Genomic DNA, 19,399 nt, shown 5'->3' on the forward strand with positions numbered 1-19,399 from the left:
GATGAACACGTCACAATTAGCTAGTCATAAACTTCCCGGTAATTCTGTCATGATGTGAACGCATCATTGTCGCTCGGCTCTAGAATATTCCTACGTTGCTCTCTTGAACATTTAACTATTGTGGTTGAAGAACACAGATCCAGAATATGTCCACCATGTGAATACTGCTCCGTCTTGGATGTTTCTGAGTCCAGTTTCAAACACCAGAAAAGTGTTTGATCTGATATTGTAATATTCATGTACGTCTAACTGTCTGTCTGTTGTGCAAGTCTATAATTGTACTATTAGGCAAAGCAAGAGGACAAAAAATAAAAAGACATCAGACTTTACCTTCTTGGAGACATATTGCAGTCCTCCACCTTCAGGACCTTTTACTACTGAATACTTGAAGTAGGGGGGTGATCTCCTGCCTTGGGAAGAGATATATTATACAGAACAAAGAAAAAAAGAGAAATGTTGACTCATGTGGTGATGATGCATGATTATGTACATTATGTGCCAACTCTGGGCTGTGGTGAAGACAGGTCTAATAGATCTCTATACGCAGAAATAAATATCAAGAGAAAGAAGTTTCAGCCCTGTAGGCTCAAGACGTATATCAAAGGGCCTCTGGTAAGAGAAAAGGTCCAAAATAAAGAGAACAAAAATGAAGATTTCTCTCTATATTTATATTTGTTGTGTGCCAGTTGCATTGTTTCTTTTATTTCATGATGTCAAAAAATGCAAACCTCTGGATAATACAAACCACTGTGACAAATGCCAGAAAAGAAATAGTAAATCTAAGAAACATTGTTTTTACTTTTTTAAGATATTTATTTATGTTATGTTTTTTTTATGGTTCATGCTTTTTTCTTCTTCTTTTTTTTTGTGTGGAATATGTCAGTTTGGAACTGTAAGATTTGTACATGAAATTAGTTTACTTTTCTTTTTCTGTACAGCAGTGCAAACAAGTCCAATGTGAGTGTCAGCATGCTGAATGATACCGTGTGAACGTGGGGTTCATTTTCCCATGGTGCATCAGTCGTCACGGATGAGACGCATTGGCATCATGATGGTGTAATGTGTTTGAGAATGGTGTGTCCTCACCCACATCTTCCCGCCCACTGCCAGTGGATTGCCCGTGCAACAAAATAAAAGCGTTCGCATGTTTTCGGGGTGCAGATCTGAGACGCTAAAAGAGTGTGGGATATGCTTGCATGATTGTGTCCGTGTATGCAAATAAGATTGTTACAGGGTGTGAGTGGCTGAGTGCGTGTTGCAGAAAGTTAGCGGTGCAAGAGCCTCGGAGGCGTTCGGTGTGAAATCTGTGTCATGTTCGATGTTTTTAAACCCTGTTGGGCTTTACTCAAGAGTCCTTAACCTCCCTGATATTTGCTATTGTATGTGTTGTAGCCCCCAACTATTCTTGAGTGTCAGTCGGCTTGTTTATATCCATTAAATAAAAGTGACTTTCTTTCTGATATGCTCTGTTTCATTTAAAACCACAAATAAAAGTTTATTAGTTGAAGTCCAAAGAGTGTTTTACAGTGTCCTCATAAAAGTACATTTTATATCAAATACACTACCGTTCAAAAGTTTGTTGACAGTGAGGTTTTTATTTTTATTTTATTTGGGAAGGACATTAAATTGCAAATTAAAAAGAAAAATTGGCAAAAAGTCATTTTGAATGTTCTATTTTTACAAACATCACAGTTTCTACATAAATATTAATATTAATTTATTATCAATGTTCCTTCAGCAGCAAATCAGTATATTTTAATGATTTCTCAAGGACCATGTGACTGAAGAAGACAGGAGAAACAATGCTGAAAATTCAGCTTTGCATCACAAGAATTACATTTTAAAATATATCCAAATAAATACATAAAAATATTTTAAATTGTAATAGTATTCTACAGTATTGCTGTTTTTACTGTATTTATGATCAAATAAAAGCAGCCTTGGTGAGCAGATTCTTTCAAAAACATAATCTTACCAACCCCAAACTTTTGAAAGATAGTGCGCAATTATTACGCTTAGAAAATAAGCTTTTCTAGCATATGTGACATTTTATTTAAAGCTGCTAAAATGCACTTCACCTAAAAAATTTCAGAATGCACCATAAAAAGCAATTACCACCAGACGCTCACTATATAAAGTCTGATCAAAAAACAGTTATGAAATCATGTTCCACCTAATCAAAATAACTTTTGTTAACCAGTTAGTACAATGCTGTTAGGCTAAACTGTTAGTTTGCAACCTAAAAACACAAACAACACAATAAAAAATTCATATTCATCCAAAAAGTTATTCTCGATACAGGCAACTAGTGAGTGGAATGAGATTTTTTTTTTCTTTCTTGTTGCTTGGGCCATTTGATGTCAACATACATTCATCTCATTGAAATGGCCCAACTCAAAAAAGTTGTAGACTTTGCAGAAAACAACTGCAAATAACTTTGCAGGCCCCTTTTGTATTTATCTCCCCTTCAAGATGGAATTTATCAGTCGGTCGCTCTTATCAGAGAGCCAGTATCCAGCCATGGCTGCCACGGCACCCATAAAGATGGAGGTGAACACCAAGTCCCCTTTAGCCGCCAACGTGGCCAGTGCGCACAACACCACCCCGAAGAACATCTGCTGCAGAACCTCGATTTCATCCTCCTGAATGTCATCGAAAAAACCCTTTTCTGCAGAATCTGAGAAAAGATACAGAAAATATAGAAACATGCAAGAAAAAAACATGCATTTCAATTATTCAGTTTAAATGCAGTGTTGTTCAAATTACATAAAAATAGTTGGTGAAAAAAGAGAATATAGATATCAATGAACCACTTCAGAAGACATTCTCTTTTTTTTCCTTTTTTTTTATAATGTGCATTGATGAATTATGCACCGTAAGTGGAAAGTACACAGGAATATTTATTATTAAAGTAACTAAAGTTCAGTGAACAATGAGCGACTATTTTTATTAACTAACTTAAACAACAGTTAATAAATGCTGTAAAAAACAATATTGCTCGAAGTTAGTTCATGTTAACTAATGCATTAACTAATGTTAATGAATGAAACTTTCACTTTTGTTTAACAGCATGTTGGCTCCCAACTTAGACAATAAAGTTGCATGTAGAACAGGTTTAGCAACTCATGAACACAAACATGAATCCTTTATCTCATATTGTAACAAGCACAATACACTGAGTTACATGAAACCGCAAAGGTCTTTTGGGTTCGCAGCGGGCTTTTATAATTTACTAAAACTAAAACCACAAGAAATATTTTGGTTAAACTTTATTTTAAGGTGACATAGTTACATTGTACTTACTCAAATAAGCACTCAGTGTTACACTTTAGTTTATAGTGTCATTGTTACAGTGTAATTATATATTTAAGTACTGAGTAATATTAAGCAACTACATGTACTTATTATAGGGTTAGGGTAGGATTAGGATTTGGTTGAGGGTTAATTGCATGTAATTATGCATAATTTACTGTTATTACTATGGTACATGTAACATATGTAACAAGGGCACTGTAAAATAAAGTGTTACTGCACTCAGTAATATTAATTAACTACATGTACTTACTCTAGAGTTACGGTTCATCTAGAGTAGACGTACTACACTCGCCATGTTGTCATTATCATGTGATCTACCAGCGTCAGTTACGTCACTTCACTGCCATTGATTAATCCACTCCCGTGGCCTCATGGGACAGTAAAGTGTCCATCATATGCACACTTCAGAATCTCACAGGAAGAAGTAGGTCATCCAGGTACATTTTTCCTACTGTTTTATGAGTACTGTAAATTCGGACATACTTCTTTTGTCACATTCTGTTTTTCAGCTACTATATAGTAAGGAAGTGTGTGATTTGGAATGCAGCCCATGTTTCCAGCTCACCTGTGGTCTGGCTCCTCTCACAGGTGTTGCCCGTGCGTGTGTATCCGCCTGCACACTGACAGTGAAAAGAGCCCTCTGTATTCACACAGAAGACACTGACACCAGGACAGGCCAACACCTCCTCACCACACTCGTCTATATCTGCAGGAGAATACAGCTGTCATTTCTCAAACACACACCCAACCAGTTTAATGCTAACGGAAAAATGAGGAGGAGAAAAGAGAAACAGCTTGACAATTATAGAACAAATAGACAATTAAGAAATTATAATATTGCAATATACTAATGATAAAAAATGTTTTGTTAACTTTCTTGCTGGAAATGCGTATTATAGCCACAAGATGGTAGCATTTCATGCAGAAGAACTATTAATTAAGAGATTAATTCTCTGTTCATAGATTTTTCAAGCTTGAACAGTAGCAAATGCATTCACATGCATTTATTTGATTAATGCCTTTTATTTATTTATTTTACTAAGTATTCCTTTTTATGAATCTAATCAATCTCTTTTTTTGGGGTAAATTTTAGTCATTGATAACTATGTATTCATTTAATCATCATTAATTGTTATATTCCTTACAGTATGTTGCATTTTTATTATTTTACATGTTATTCATTCATTTACATATTTTCTACTATATGCTCTAATATGTTTGATTAGTTCCAAATGTAAGATCTTTGGTGTCTCTTCTGTGCTGTAAGATCGAGTGGGTGTATTTTCCATCAGAATTTAATATGCAATGTACATTTGTATCGAAATATGACTGTTTCCATCTCTGCAGACATGAGATCATGCAAGATCTGCATAATTCTCTTAACACCTTGTTTTTCCATTTTCATCTATATTTGACATTTGACCTAGCCGTTACACCAACTTTGACATAATGGATAAATATTTGACCTTTTCTTATAGACCAAATCATAAGTTAAGGAGGATGCAAGTTTCCTGCATTTATATTCGTTGCTCTTATTTTGCTCATGCATTTTTGTAATTTTATTTTGTAATTTATTTTAAACTATTGAATAAGATAGATCTTATTTCTGTTTAAACCTATTTGCTAGTACAATTTTCATATTTACTTAATTAATTTGTTGTCTTTATAATTTTTACTTAATAAATTTGTTATTCCTTATTCAATTTTGATCTTTGACATAATCATTGCTTGTCTGGATCTCATTGCATTAGAAACTATAATATATTTTAAATGATTTACTCATGCTTTTAATATTACTGTATGTCAATCAAGATAAAGGAACATCTTTACACTATTCAGCCAAACAAAGCAGATCTACAATAAAAGAAACAAGACATAGAAAGTCAATATTCAAAATTCTGATATTTTTTTTCTTACATTTACAACACTGATGTTTGTCCAAAATGTTGGCAGAATTCAGCCGACAAAAATCTCAAATGTGAAACTTTTGTGCACCTGATTCGGTTTGTTCTCAAATTACTTAAAAAAAATACAACTTGAACTTTTCTCTACATGTAGCCTTCAGCATTTTAGACTCCTTCCTCAAGTGAATATCATGCATTCTCTGGCTGTACCACAAATATTCTGCTCAGTTCTTCTGTTCAAAGCTTCTGTGAACGGAAGCTTTGTGGTACAGTCAGAGAATGCATGATATTCACTTCTGGGGAGAGTCTAAAACGCTGCAGGCTTTAGAGAAAATAAATTTCAATTTGTATTTTTTAAGTAATTTCAGAACAAACCTGAGAAAGAACCGAGTCCACAAAAGTTTCTCAACTCTAAATTCACCATGAAATCAAAATGGACAATTCCAGTTTCATTTGTTTATGGAATATTGCAGTATTTATTATAAATGGTTAATACATCTTTTTTTTATTTTTTTTATTCATGTGTAATCAAAATAATACAGCAAGCCAAGTTAGTTTACTATTAACCTTTAAGGCTGAATGGGCAGGTGAAATAGTGGATTCATTTTATACTCCTAGTTATATTTTATACTTCAAAGAGTGAAAAACGACACTAGTTATATGGACTACAACTCACCTATGCATCTCATGCCTGATGACCTGAAACCAGGAGCACATTTCTTACAGCGGGCAGCTCCTCCACCCATACAGCCAACACAGGCCTTATCACATTCTGGAGAAATAATAAAATAATAAGATAAAAGGAAAACAGTGTTATCAAGAGTGTTACTCTGGTTAATCTGGTTGTGTTAATGATAAAAGTAAATCCCACTGACCTTTGCATTCATAAGAGCCATGGGTGTTCAAGCAGTACGTGTTGTCGGGACACCGATCCAGATCAGTACCACATTCATCAATATCTGTCGACGTTAAAGAAGTGAACCTCTGAATGAAATGGAGCATGAGGTGAATCAAGCGAACACTCTGTTGATCATCTTACCCACGCACAGGTTGTCATGCAGGATGAATCCGGTGTGGCACTGAAGACATTGGTCTTTCTCTGGCCCTCCACATGCTTTGCAGTGCTCTGAGCAGTTCTGACCCGAAACGAGGTGAAAAAGGGCCACGACGAGCACAGTAGACAGGAAGAACATCCGTGAGGGGGACATCACTCTCCACGCATCAGTGCAACCCTTCAAACTCCCACTTTCCTCAAAGTATAAGCTGATACGGAGACGTTCAGATTAAAACTCCTTGTGACGTCTGATGATTTTAAAAACAGGGATTTGTTTGAGGACAAAAAAGTGAATTTCATTTACAAAAACTTGTAACAATTTTAAGGTGTGATCTTTTATCCAAAGCAGCTTCATTTTATTATTTAAAGTGTTTGAGGTGTAAGAACTCTATGTTAAATAAATCAGGCCACTGCTTTTATCAGTTATGATTTTAGACCTTAGTTTAACTGTTATTTCAGCTGTGATAATTATTTAAAAATTTCTTTAAATAATTAAAGGATTGCATTTATAAAAAAATTATTAAATTACAGAAAATGTTCTCATTTCACATTTCTGTTATTGTGCATTGTACATTCTTATTGTTTATTTTCGGACTGAGTTATTTAACTTCATTAATTCAGTTTATTTATTAGAATTTGTCAAATATAAATATAACAATTATAAATTGCAATTTATATTGGTGCTTGACTTGTATTTTACCCAAAGTTTCTACATATTACTTTTTTGGAGCGCGAGTACAACCAGCAAAGCAGGTTTGAGAGGTGGCGCCCCGACAAATCTCGCGAGAATCACGACTTGCTTTACGGCACGACGTCACATCCATCAACAACATATGAAGCAGCCTCTATGGAAGACACTAGCACGCATTTCAGATGTGAATCATGGCAGAGTCGAAGAAGAAAACGAAGAAAACACGGTCGGAAGAGTGCAGAGACGGCTGTGTGTGAGTGGTATTTACTAGAGTAACGTTAAATACAAGTACTCCACAGCGACTCTAGGGGTCGCTGTTTGAGAAAAACGGAAACTGCATAGTGTGCCTTTAAAATCTAGAGAAATGTTCGAGGTGGTCTACGGGGTAACAGCTGAGGCACAATGAATCAAATGTACCCGCAACTAATCCTATTGCGGCACACGCAGTTTAGTTGCCCGATGTAAGATCACAAGTTTATAGTCACATTCATTATTTATTAGGTTATTGTTTGCATTTGATGTGTTTTATTATTGCTGTTTGCAATTGTTCAAAGTTTTTTACTGTTACTCAAATTTTCAACTGTTACTATTAAAATGATGAATAAAATTAAATATTGTATTGCTGTTTGCTATTAGCCTACTGTACTTTTTACAAATTAACTACTTTTATACAGAATGGAAATAAAAACGGTTGAATTCTCATTTTTAAAGGTATTTTACATTTGCAATTAATTGGTTAGGCAGCTTTACAGCATTACGGATGGGTGTCTCAACTGTACTCGGGTAGGCTACCCGGTACAGTTGGAACAAAAACGCTTCTTGTGTTTATGAGCTAATTGAGGCAAATATTACCTACTTATGGATGTTAATAATTATTAACATTTTAGTAGACAAGTAAAGGAAATGTCACTTCTTTTCAGTCCCTATAGTTTTGGTGTGGTAACGGAAAAAGCAAAAAGTGTTCCAACTGTACCCAGTCTACCCTAAATTATGCATAATAACAAGTAAAACCTAAACCAAATCCGGTTACACTTTAGTTTATAGTGTCATTGTGACAGTATAATTATATATTTAAGTACTGAGTAATATTAAGCAACTTAAGCAATGTACTTACTATAGGGTTAAGGTAGGATTAGGATTTGGCTGAGGGTTAGTTGCATGTAATTATGCATAATTTACTGTTACTATGGTAAGTACATGTAACATTACGTAACAAGGACACTGTAAAATAAAGTGTTACCCCAAATCCTAATCGTAAGTCTATAGTAAGTAGCCTACATGTAGTTAATTCTCAGTAGCCTACTTATTTAAGTAAGTAGGCTACAATGTAACTACGTCACCTTAAAATAAAGTGTAGTAGCCTATATGTTTTTAATAACGACATTTGTTTAGATTCGTAAAAAATTGTTAACAGGAAAATTATATTTAGCTACAGGCTATATTTTTAACGTTTTGATTAGTTAAAACGAAATCAATAAGCAGAACGCAAAAGTTAGACAAGTTCAGCATGGAATTCGTATTTTAAATAGCCTACTCACAAACATGCGACATGAGACTCGAGAGTGATGGTTGGGATGTCCGTAAAACCAGTTTTCCCAGTTTGCGCTTTTCGGGTTCAGGACGCAGCAGATCTCTCTCTCTCTCTCTCTCTCTCTCTCTCTCTCTCTCTCTCTCTCTCTCTCTCTCTCTCTCTCTCTGTGCGCCGTTTGACGGATAATTACAAATTCTATTATGGCGAAGACGTTCTTCGTGGATAGGGTATTCCAGATAAACGTTATATGGAAAAAGCTTGCTCATTAAAATATATGAGGTGCCGTGACAATCCTTCAGTGGTGATGCGTTGGCTCATGAATATTAAGAGAACGCACACTAACAACTGCTTTCTATGAGAATCACAAATGGTTGACCAGCGCGGAGAAAAATAACACACACCACATGACTAGATCGGATAAACGCTGCTTCAGGGTCATTCTGGATTTTGTTTTTAACCTCTAGCGAGAAAGTCTCTGGTTTTTAAAATACACAATAAAGATTTAAAGTGGAACAATTATTGTTTAGATAAATTATACCTGACTTTCGATTCACCAAGTCTTTTTCTCTGTTTCTAAAGAACTTCTCTTCAGTCATGAACGCGCAAAACCAGTGCAGCCGGACGTCGCGCGCGACACTCTTCTCAAATAACAGCGTGTATTTTTAGCAGCGGGTCTGGTGGTGTAGGCTACAATATTTGTATGGTGTTCCCCTCCTTATCTTCTTTTTATAGACTTGCCTGATGGTTAGTCTTGTCTAAGTTGGTGTTCGTCTGTGGTTGGCCAGTCTGACCAGCTGAAGCATGCCCCAAACCTTTTTAAAAACCAGCAAACAGACCAGGCTGTGAGACCAGAGAAGTCTAGCTAGTTTTTCATTTATTCAATTCCACTCAAGTCAGCCCATGACAGAACACTAAAAGTGCCAATAAACCGTATAATTGAGTACAACTAGAGCATTTCAAATGCATGACATTACAAACTTTCAGTTAACAAAATAAGCCATGTTTACATTTGAAATTTATGTAGCCTAAATATTATATATTTGCCAAAATCCAGTGAATTATTTACAAACACCATGTTAGATGAAAAGGTAACAATATAGAGGTAACGGCTTTCCAAATATAAAAATATATGAGTAGGAATTATAGGCTACATATTCTATAGAATAGCCTTTGTAGGCATATAGTGATCTCTTTTAATTTGCAGTGTATTTATCCATTTAATTTCTTCATTTACTTCCTGTAGCGTCTGTACTCTGTACTTTGAAATGTCCTCATGTGCACATGGACATGCAGACTTCCTTCTTAAGCAATCCTCTGAGGTTATATCCAGGTATTGTAGGGCTAAATACAATATCTATACCATATCATAAAGTACTCCAAGGTACTTCATGATGTGATGGTACTATGGCACGTCTAAAAATCTTTAGTATTTCCATACGCACAGAAAAACATGACAATACCATGTTTTAAAGGACATGCTATTACCATGGTACCTTCTGGTACTTGTATGTAGTCTGTCCATAGTCCATAGTGACAGACATTTTAAAAACAATGTTCTGCTGTGATGAGAGTACATGACATGTCAGTGCTGTTCATTTTTGAGAAAAACTCTTTCCTCAGTGTCTTCCGTGTCTAGGCTGAGTGTGTCACTTTGAGTGAGCATGGTTTCAGTCCTCGCCCTCGTGCTATTAGAAATGTTCTGCACTCCTTTGGCCATCTTCCTTCGTGCCCTTTTTATCCACCACATCTTCTTCAACTTCTCGCACACATTATTTGGGCTCTCCAAACACAGTTCCATAAGTAATCCCTGAGACTGTGAGGGCAGTTTATAGAGCGGCAGGCCCCTGAACAACACTGGCAGCTCCTCTTTAATGAAAAGTTCGTGACAGTCTAACTGCACAAGGACGAACCGCTGAGCAGCGCCGCCCTTCTGGCGGTCAGCTAAAATGCAGGCCAGGGCCGAAGCCAGCGTATCTGAGGAGTATGTGGCAGGATTGCTTTGTTTTTCCACTGCAATGTTCCAGTAGCACTCGGCTCTCTGTAGTGTTGATGGACAAAGCAAAAGAAGGGCTTTGCCTCCGTGTTTCTGGATGTGATCGAGCTTGGAATGGAGCCACGCTGCCGGCCCGAGAGAACCAAGCTCTGTTTGGTTCCACAGGTCGAGAAATACTCCGAAACCCAGCTCAGAAAGCAACAGGCCCAGCCTACACACCAACTGTGGGTCGGTGGCTGAGGAATGGAGCAACAACACCTGTCCCTTCATATCTAGAGAGAGAAGAGGTAAATTAAGTAAGTAAATAAAGAAAAATAAAGAAAAAAATTGCAGAAATTTCCCTATGCTTGAAAGCACAGAACCTGATTTCACCAAGTACAACATGTTCCTGGATCAACATCTTTGTTGATCCAGGAACAACATTCTGATCAACCAATCAGATTTGAGGGACAAGTTTACACTTTATGTCCAGTTTAGGCTTACAACCAGGGTTTGGTGCTTCTACATCAGTGTTATTCACCCTAATTTCCATCAGATTTTAGGGATAACTTATGATAGGGTTAGGTTTAGGGTTTAGGACTAAATTTTCTGACAGGAATGTTGTTCCAGGATCAACAAAATATGTTGACCCAGGAACGCGTGTAACTCGGCAAAATCAGGACGTGCACTTCTTACAGACATATACATGCATAAACAGCTTGTGTACCTTGAGAATGACATCTGTCCCATTCGCTATGAGACACTGTGAGAGAGACATACAAGAATGTTTAATCTCATCAGACAAAAACATGTTTGAAACCATTGAAAGAAACTAAAACAGTGTAAGACACAGAAAAGGCCAAGATGGATGAAAGAACAGAAAATGAGACATGAAGAAGGAGGAGAAGAGACAGACAAAGAGCATGCTGAGATGGAATAAACATGTTCTACACAGATCAGCACAAAAATATGTACCGCATGAATAGAGCCATTCAGAGCAGAGAGACAAATGCAAAACGGACACAGAGTCTGTCCGGTCAACATCTCGAAAATCTCAACAAAAAACACAACTGTCTCTTCAAATCTTCTGGGCTCAGTAATATAAAGTTTCTGATCAGTTGTACTTTGGCAGAACAGTAGTTATCTGGCATAAAAATGCTGAATTTACTTGACACAACGATATATATAAAGTAACTGAGTTTATATATTGGCAAATGGATTTTTTAATAGCCACTGGCAATATCTAGACATCAGGGTGACAAGTCATTAAAATACTGGCGATCTATTAATATAATATATCATGATGAATATATGACAGATTTGTATAAAACAAAACAAAAACAAAACATCACAAATAGATTATTAATATACACAAATTAAAATTTAAATATATACAGTATAATAATAATAGTAATAAAAGTCATACATTGTGTTGTAGTTTCTTTGTTGCTGAGAGGAAAACGTCTTACTATATAAACAGAGATGCTGTAAAGACTTACATTTCAGTTTGTTCACCAGAAGAAGTACTCCAAAAATAGTCAGACAAACAAGGATCAGCGGTAGAAGAACAAGAAGGCTCCAGTACTGTCGTTCCACTAAAACAACATACACCATGAAACAACTGATAACATCTGTCATATATTCAGTACAGCAAATATTGGTTTTAACACACACGAACACACAAGCATCACCATGAATGACAATGAATGGCAGCTTTAATTAAACAGGATATAGGTCTTACATCGATGTTGACAGTACAGCACAATCTTTCCATCCACTTTAACCTGCAGACAAACACACAAACAATGAATAATGTTTACCATGTTCATGGTCTGTTTGCACTAAAATGAGGTCAAACTAAGGAAATTAAAAAGGGAGATGATATCATACCTTCACACAGAGCTGCCGGTGATTCCGAGACGTGATATTCACAAAATTACCGGATGCCTGCAGAGCAAATATAGCATTATAGCAAACCACTTTTTAACCAGATGGAAAACCAATTATTGACTTTGACTTCAGTCTGAGAGTAGATGTGATATTCAATTTCACATAAATGAAAATGAAACCAAACAAGATAGAAGTACGGCCTATTTAACATATTGTATTGTTGTGTACCTGGGAGTCATTCAGCTTCAAAAGTCCAAAAGTCTGAGCTCACTAGTGAAAGCTAGAGCTGTTTTTCTCTCACTAATTGGTGGAATTTTCTGTACAGCATCATGGGTAGTGTAGTTTTACACCATCGATTTTGCTGTTCAATTTTATACGAAAAAATAATATGGGCTGACAGGTTCAACAGAAGCAAATATCATCGATTAACAACCTTGTAGCTCACAAAGCTGTCTTTAAAGGTTTTTAAGTTATTGTTAAAAATTGACTTCCCAACGGAGAAAATGAATGGAGGTAACCGACTGTTGCACTCATTCCATTCATGTCAGATTTGACATATTCCCATATATTTACCCATAGCATTGTGCTGTTTTCCTCCCAATCCTTCAAGTGCTGCTGTTTGATTCCTTTAATTTCTCTGCATTGTCCATCAGCCTCGAGCTGACACGGCCACAGCTCAGCACTTATCCTGCAGGCTACCGTTAAATTCCAGCTCATCACCGGCTCATCATCATTTGTCTTGGTGTGGGCCACAGACAATGACATGCTTCTCAGGACATTGGCATTCAATTCTGCCGGAGAAAAACATTGTAGGTAGACAGAATGTCATTGAACATCCTCCAGATCTAGCTTTTATTTTCAAGAAAACCCATACAGTATGAGGTCTAATTTTAAAATGGTGGTTTCTCGACATGGAAAAGTCATGTATTTTGATGATTTATTTTCTAGTTATGCCAAGCTATAAAACATTTTATCAGGTAGAAGGAAAAAAAATATATATATACAATTTTACAAAATATAAATCTGTTTTGAAAATATATTTTTTATTAATCCTTAACATATAAAAATATTATATTTATATTTATATCAGTATATTTTAAATATATACTTTTATTAATCCTTACCCAGAAAATCCCTAACAACTAGAAAAGTCATGGGGCCATTTGTGGAATTTTGTTGTGGTTTTACCTGTTTTATTGTTTTCAAAGGGACAGTATTCTGAACGAGCTTTATTCAGATCTTCTTTCCAAGCCTAAAGTGTATGCACAGACAAAGGGCATGTTAAAATAACGTACAAATGTGTTTTAGCTAGTGTTGTAGTACTCAAGATCGGTTGCCAGTGCATTTTCTGATTTATTTGTTAACATCACTAATGTGATTGGATGTAAAATGTCCTGCTTGAAATGCAATCAATAACTTATTTCTAATTTGATTTCTTTTGTTACTGTTGTGCCCAGTCAGAAATCAATAAATGTGTATCTTTTAGATGAATTTAAGGAGTGCTGGTCTGGTCTTGGTCTTTACTCGATCTCGTCCTGCCTTGGTCTTGTATTCTCAACCCCTTAAAGTCTTGGTCTTTTCTTGGTCTCAACACACATTGGTCTTGACTTGGTCTTGTATTGGTCTCAACCCCTCAAAGTCTTGTTCTTTTCTTAGTCTCAACACACATTGGTTTTGGTCTTGACTACAACACTAGTTTTAGCAGGCATTGTTTTGAGTGTGTGCATGTTTGAAAAGTACCTGGAAACACATGCAGTCAGTGATTGACTCCACTGGAATGCTGTTATTTTCCAAGAGCTGAGAGAAAAAAAAGGTATGTTAAGTTCAAAGAAAAGGCAGGTGATGAAAAGAACAAACCGGTTTGCATAGTAAGCGCAATGAGCCTTCAGACATTATTCGCACAGAAGTAACGTGAAAATTAACTGACCCAGCATTTGCCTTTTCTGCCACGTTTCATACACATAAATGTGGGTTTAGACGATTCTTTATCCTCTTCGACTACCAGAACCTTAATCACACCATCATGTCTCTCAATGATGATCCTGGGACCTAAAAATGATCAGCCAAACATGGAGTATTAAGTGAAATGTGGATGCTTTTTATCATACATATGCTAAACATTAGGTACTGCAAATAACTGTCACGGGTTGAGGTAGGGTTGAAGTGAGGACTCAAGGATGCAGAGGAATATGGGCTTTATTTAAGTAAAACAAAACACAAACAGAAACTACTCCATGGGGGAAAACACTACAGACTAGACTTGACTAAGCAGGACACACACACGACTAAGCAGGACGGACGGACGGACGGACGGGCACGCACGCACGCATGCACGCAAGGAATCATCAGACAGGCAGGGTAACAACAGCGTGCGACAACAATCTGGCACAGGACAGCAAACACAAGGGGAATAAATAGGACAGCAAACAAGACAGGTAATGAGGGAGTACAGGTAGGGAAACTGAACCAATATCAGATAATAAGATGGGCGGGGTCAGACAATGGACAAGAGAGCACATGGCACAGGGAAGCATAACGAGACAAGCTATGTGCTCACATCAAACATAAAATCACATGACCAACAATAACCAATCGCTAGCCATGAGCTTACACAGAACAAAACCCGAACATGCAGCTAATGAGAGACACTCATAAGACGTGTGTTCACACAAAAAAAAGATAACATGAACGCACGCAGCCAGTGAGAAACACTAGCTGCGTGTGACACAGCACAAGACAGAAACACAACAAGACACACAGACAAAGACAGGAGAATACAGGAGTGTCAGGGCTCTGTCACAAAACCAAGAAACACACTAGACAGAGGTGACAGAACCCTGACAATAACCATTGAAGAAACCTATTCAATTATTCCTAAATGCCATTATTAGCAATTTAGGAGTAGGCCTACTGTTTAAAATACATTTAGTATGAACTTGAATATAGGGGAAGCTATTTTAAAGTCATAGAGATTAAGCAACACAATGAATCCAAACATACCTTTACACTGCTTTATGTCTTTGAGGTGTGGTGAGGAACATACTGCCAAGAGAAAAAACATATTAATGGTCACCCTCATAATTTTTTTTTAAATGGACATTTTGAACGAAACTGACATGTTACTGATTGGTAAATGAAAACATCATTGATACTTGCATGTGCCCTTCAGCATAAATAAATAGTTTAAATAACAAGGCTATGTAATATTGTGAAATGTTATTATGATCTAAAATAAAATGTTTTATTTATTTATTATTATTTTATTGTAATTGTAATTTATTCCTGTAATGGCAAATCTAAAATTGTAATAAAAAATATTTCACAATTTTATTGTAATTTATTCCTGTGATTCACAATATTACTGTTTTTACTGTGTGTTTGTAAAACACATATTACTGTGTTCAACATGCAGCCTTGATGAACATGTAAAAAAACTAATTATTATTCCAAACTTTGGACCGGAGGTCGTGTATGTGTATATAGAGTGAGTAAAAGCAACTGCTACCTTCTTTTAATGCAGGGATACGAACTTCTCGTGACTGAGGGGACGACACAACACTGATCTCCATGCTTCTGCCAAAGTCAACATCTTCATACTCCACCAGAATCAGCTGCGTGACACAAAATTAAACACTGAGATTAAAATCAAGTCACCATTTTATGCAAAGATTTTCTTCACCACTGCTTGAATCAGGATTTTCCGGAAATTCTGCATTTGTTCACTGTTTACTTTTACAATGAACAATACACTTGACAATTTGAACTTGCCAGGCCTGCTAGAAATATTTATTTAATTATAAAATAAACTATTAATTAAAAAATTTCAAATACTACACTGTCATCATTACTATTACAAATAAATAATTCGGTCAAGTTACTCATGCTTATTTATTTACTGAGAATGTGTAATACTTTCGCTTTTTAAAAAATGTACAGTGTACAAGCAATCCAGCCTCACAGATCAGCCCACAGAGGAGAGCAGTATGTGAACCGGCTGAGGATGAAATGAACACAGAGGTGACAGACACTCACACTGAGAAGTTTGTGGGTTGCAGCAGAAGTCATTGTGAAGTCTAATCTCCTGCAGCGCTCTTGCTGCCTTTCTGCTGAGATGTAGCATATCGCAACTACATGAAGAGGAGACAAAGAGTCGAGCTTTATCAATGCACTACACGGCAAACAATAGTCTTTCAACAAAAGCATACTATGTGAGAAAATGGAAATCCATTAGCAATGATAAAAAAATGAAGGACTAAGAGATATTTTGAGGTTCACTTGGCCTACCTTGATATGGGTCTTCACAGAGAGAGCGTTCCTTCTGTTAAAATGAGCGAGGCGTTAAAGGTTTTAATTAAAGATGAAATCGAGTGCGGACACATTCTTTTTTCAAAATAAAATTTAAAATGTTGTTATGAATGAACAAAAGCTTACCCTTCGACCTTCCGGTGTGTTGTTTGGCGTGAAAACGCATCCTGAATCCAATTCTCCTGAAATTAGAAAAGTTTGTGATTATGTAAACCATATGTTTGTGTCCTACATTAGACCAACAACTGTAATATGCTGCTACTATAAGGACTTACCACTGTTTTCATCTTCATATTCTGATCCCTCAATATTGCTGCCCTCTTCATCCTCAGGATCTGGAGAAATACTCAAAGAGATGTTGCTCCACAGGCATGGTGTACAATCCTTCCCATGACAGCACAATTTTGGCGTCACGTCCAGAGAACACACAAACGCACGACCACAGTCCACATCATGAACTACGAGAGGTTCTATATGTCTCACACTGCAGTTTGAAAGAGCCTAAAAACACAAACTTAAGTTATAATCTGATCAATTATCTTGCTTGCCTTGCCTGTATCTTCTAATAATCTTTGTATTACCATTTGAATTAATGCTGTTTGACATGTCTTATTGGCTCAAACTGTAAAAATCTATAAACAATATAACATTTAATAATATAAGATGCATAATAAGAAGATAATAATATAAGATCTCTCCCCCCCCCCCCCCCCCCAATTGATCCTATGTGCTGTTTTACAAATATATAATATAATATATCAGAATTTTCTGTAAATTCAGTTTACTTTTACAATGTTCAATATGCCTGACAATTGTAACTTAATATTTACTTAAATATAAAATAAAATATTTATTATAAAGTTTTAGTAGGGTCAAGTTGCTCATACTTATTTATTTACTTAGAATTTTACATTTTTACTTCTATGTAGGCTACTGTTTTAAATAATATAATATACTACTATAATATAATATATTTTGTGAACTGGTAACCATGATGTAGATATTTTATATTTATAATATTTTATGTTTAAATGAATACAAACAATTAATAATAGCAAACTTGTTCAGTAAATGATTCATCAACCTGAGGACAGATGACGGCGTTTTCTGGGTTGTGTGCGACTCGTTCCAGTGAACACACACAGGCGCTGGCCAATAGGAGCAGTTGAACTCTCCACCACGTCAACTCCATTGCGCAACAGTTTCACTCTGGTATCCAACAGACGCTTAACCGAAACTGGTTAAGAACAAAATCCCATAGATTATATCCTTCGCTATGTAGTCTCTATGAGGCTTTAAGGGACCCCAGAGGACCATAGTTCTGACCGGTTCGTTTACACAGTCCGAATCATCCGTCCAGTACTCGAGTCTCCTCGTGCAGGAAGCGCGAGAGCGCGCAGTTACGCAGCATATTGTCCCGGTTATCTGAAAGACGACAGAAAACGATCAGATACATTATTCCTTAATTTAAAGTCTTCAGCTCCTGTTATACGACTTGATCTTCTGGGGCCAGTTGCAGTTTATTCAACCGGCCACAGGTCCTAAAAGAGCGTGTTCGCTAAGTTCGCTAAAAGTGTGTTTGCTAAGAAGTCACCTGGTTCCAGTATGCCCAGGTGTGTCTCTGTGAATGACAGATTAGCAGATATCGTGGGTGTTCATGAATCATGTTTGCTTCTTGGAATGTCTGGATTCCCGATACATTTTAAAGGGCAATGCGTATTGTTCTCATTTATTGTAACTCCTTTAAATTGCCCATAAACGTATATGGACTCTTATGTCATATTTAGAACATCGAAATAATGACATTTATGTTAAAGATAGCACAGGCACTATCTGTATGTTAGGTTTCAAATCATTTAAATAAAATTGGACATAGCTATAATTCAACTTTAAGACAACTTAGTGGAACAACTTAGTAATAGCCTATAATGAACTACGTCTAAATCACCAAAAACACCAGCTCATTAAACGTCATTAATAAGCAAAAATGACGCACACAAAAAATGAGCAGAACATTTTAGTTCTGAAAAAAAAAGCCCCTGCAACATTTGTTTGTAGATTACATTTTTACAACTTTTTATGAAAAGGTATGTTTTGTCAAAATTGACATTTGTTACATTTTAATGTAAAAGTGCAAGGAAAGTAGTATCACTATCACTTGATATCAAACATTAAATCTATTTTCTTTGTGTGAGTATAAAAATAATCTAGTTTTAAACTAGATTTTAAAATGATTTCCATTTTTTATCATCTCCGACATCCTTATTTTTCATTGACCCTCATGTATTTTTAAGTGAGACAATTTAGCATTTTTATCAATTATTTTTTGATTGTTTACGTACACATAATTTACGTTTACGTTTATTAATGACACATAACTGAATTTTAAAATACATAATATTTTTTGGTTATGGTATGTTGATACTAGGATGATATTGATAGCTTATGGTAAAAATGACAATAAAAGATCAAATATTACATCAGGAAAAAAATGCTCACAAAAAAAACAACAACAAAAAACAATGCAAAATGTTACTTACTGCCCAGAAGTCTTAATTTTAATTCATGTTTTAGAAGCACTTCCATGTATTATGATGCCTCACATGACTTAGCTTCCATTGACACACAGTCATTAAATGAGAATGTGTGAGTGAACTTTGAGTGTACATGAGAGACTCACCCCTCCCAGCTTAAAATCAAAACACACACACGCACACACACACACACACCAACACAC

The 19,399-nt window shown here is 36.0% G+C and overlaps 2 protein-coding genes across 5 annotated transcripts; both read right to left on the reverse strand.

Annotated features, from left to right (window-relative positions):
* Positions 1-1,462: 1,462 nt before the first annotated feature.
* On the reverse strand, positions 1,463-9,214 carry creld1a (cysteine-rich with EGF-like domains 1a). 4 transcript variants are annotated; one of them, XM_082155998.1, is made up of 6 exons: positions 9,034-9,214; positions 6,259-6,482; positions 6,095-6,178; positions 5,896-5,991; positions 3,881-4,021; positions 1,463-2,677 (listed from the first exon to the last, which is right to left on the reverse strand). In XM_082155998.1, exons 2-6 carry the CDS (start codon positions 6,425-6,427, stop codon positions 2,457-2,459), a joined length of 711 nt encoding a protein of 236 aa, XP_082012124.1. In that variant the 5' UTR covers positions 6,428-6,482; positions 9,034-9,214; the 3' UTR covers positions 1,463-2,456. The 4 variants fall into 4 exon arrangements, with proteins under 4 accessions (XP_082012124.1, XP_082012122.1, XP_082012125.1 ...); XM_082155996.1 differs by having other exon boundaries at positions 6,259-6,521; XM_082155999.1 differs by lacking the exon at positions 9,034-9,214 and adding an exon at positions 8,503-8,999.
* Positions 9,215-9,352: 138 nt separating this feature from the next.
* On the reverse strand, positions 9,353-19,351 carry il17rc (interleukin 17 receptor C). Its single transcript, XM_082155840.1, has 17 exons — positions 19,203-19,351; positions 17,747-18,087; positions 16,938-17,163; positions 16,789-16,844; positions 16,642-16,675; positions 16,390-16,484; positions 15,863-15,968; positions 15,358-15,399; positions 14,285-14,406; positions 14,098-14,154; positions 13,546-13,609; positions 12,931-13,148; positions 12,358-12,414; positions 12,209-12,251; positions 11,967-12,062; positions 11,195-11,230; positions 9,353-10,760 (listed from the first exon to the last, which is right to left on the reverse strand). Exons 2-17 carry the CDS (start codon positions 17,852-17,854, stop codon positions 10,078-10,080), a joined length of 2,043 nt encoding a protein of 680 aa, XP_082011966.1. The 5' UTR covers positions 17,855-18,087; positions 19,203-19,351; the 3' UTR covers positions 9,353-10,077.
* Positions 19,352-19,399: the final 48 nt, after the last annotated feature.

This window comes from Leuciscus leuciscus, assembly GCF_965113295.1.
Source record: "Leuciscus leuciscus genome assembly, chromosome: 23".
In the NCBI taxonomy this organism is placed as follows: domain Eukaryota; kingdom Metazoa; phylum Chordata; class Actinopteri; order Cypriniformes; family Leuciscidae; genus Leuciscus; species Leuciscus leuciscus.

Bases quoted from the DNA above. Each gene is read 5' to 3' on its own strand.
- il17rc (XM_082155840.1), bottom strand. From the start codon at position 17,854: ATGGAGTTGACGTGGTGGAGAGTTCAACTGCTCCTATTGGCCAGCGCC. The intron at 16,676-16,788 runs GTAAGCTTTTGT...TCATTTTAACAG, and splicing joins ACACACCGGAAGGTCGAAGG to AAGGAACGCTCTCTCTGTGA. The intron at 13,610-14,097 runs GTACTTTTCAAA...CATACACTTTAG, and splicing joins CTGACTGCATGTGTTTCCAG to GCTTGGAAAGAAGATCTGAA.
- creld1a (XM_082155998.1), bottom strand. From the start codon at position 6,427: ATGTCCCCCTCACGGATGTTCTTCCTGTCTACTGTGCTCGTCGTGGCC. The intron at 5,992-6,094 runs GTCAGTGGGATT...TTATTTCTCCAG, and splicing joins TGGCTCTTATGAATGCAAAG to AATGTGATAAGGCCTGTGTT. The intron at 2,678-3,880 runs GTGAGCTGGAAA...ATCTTTTCTCAG, and splicing joins TGAGAGGAGCCAGACCACAG to ATTCTGCAGAAAAGGGTTTT.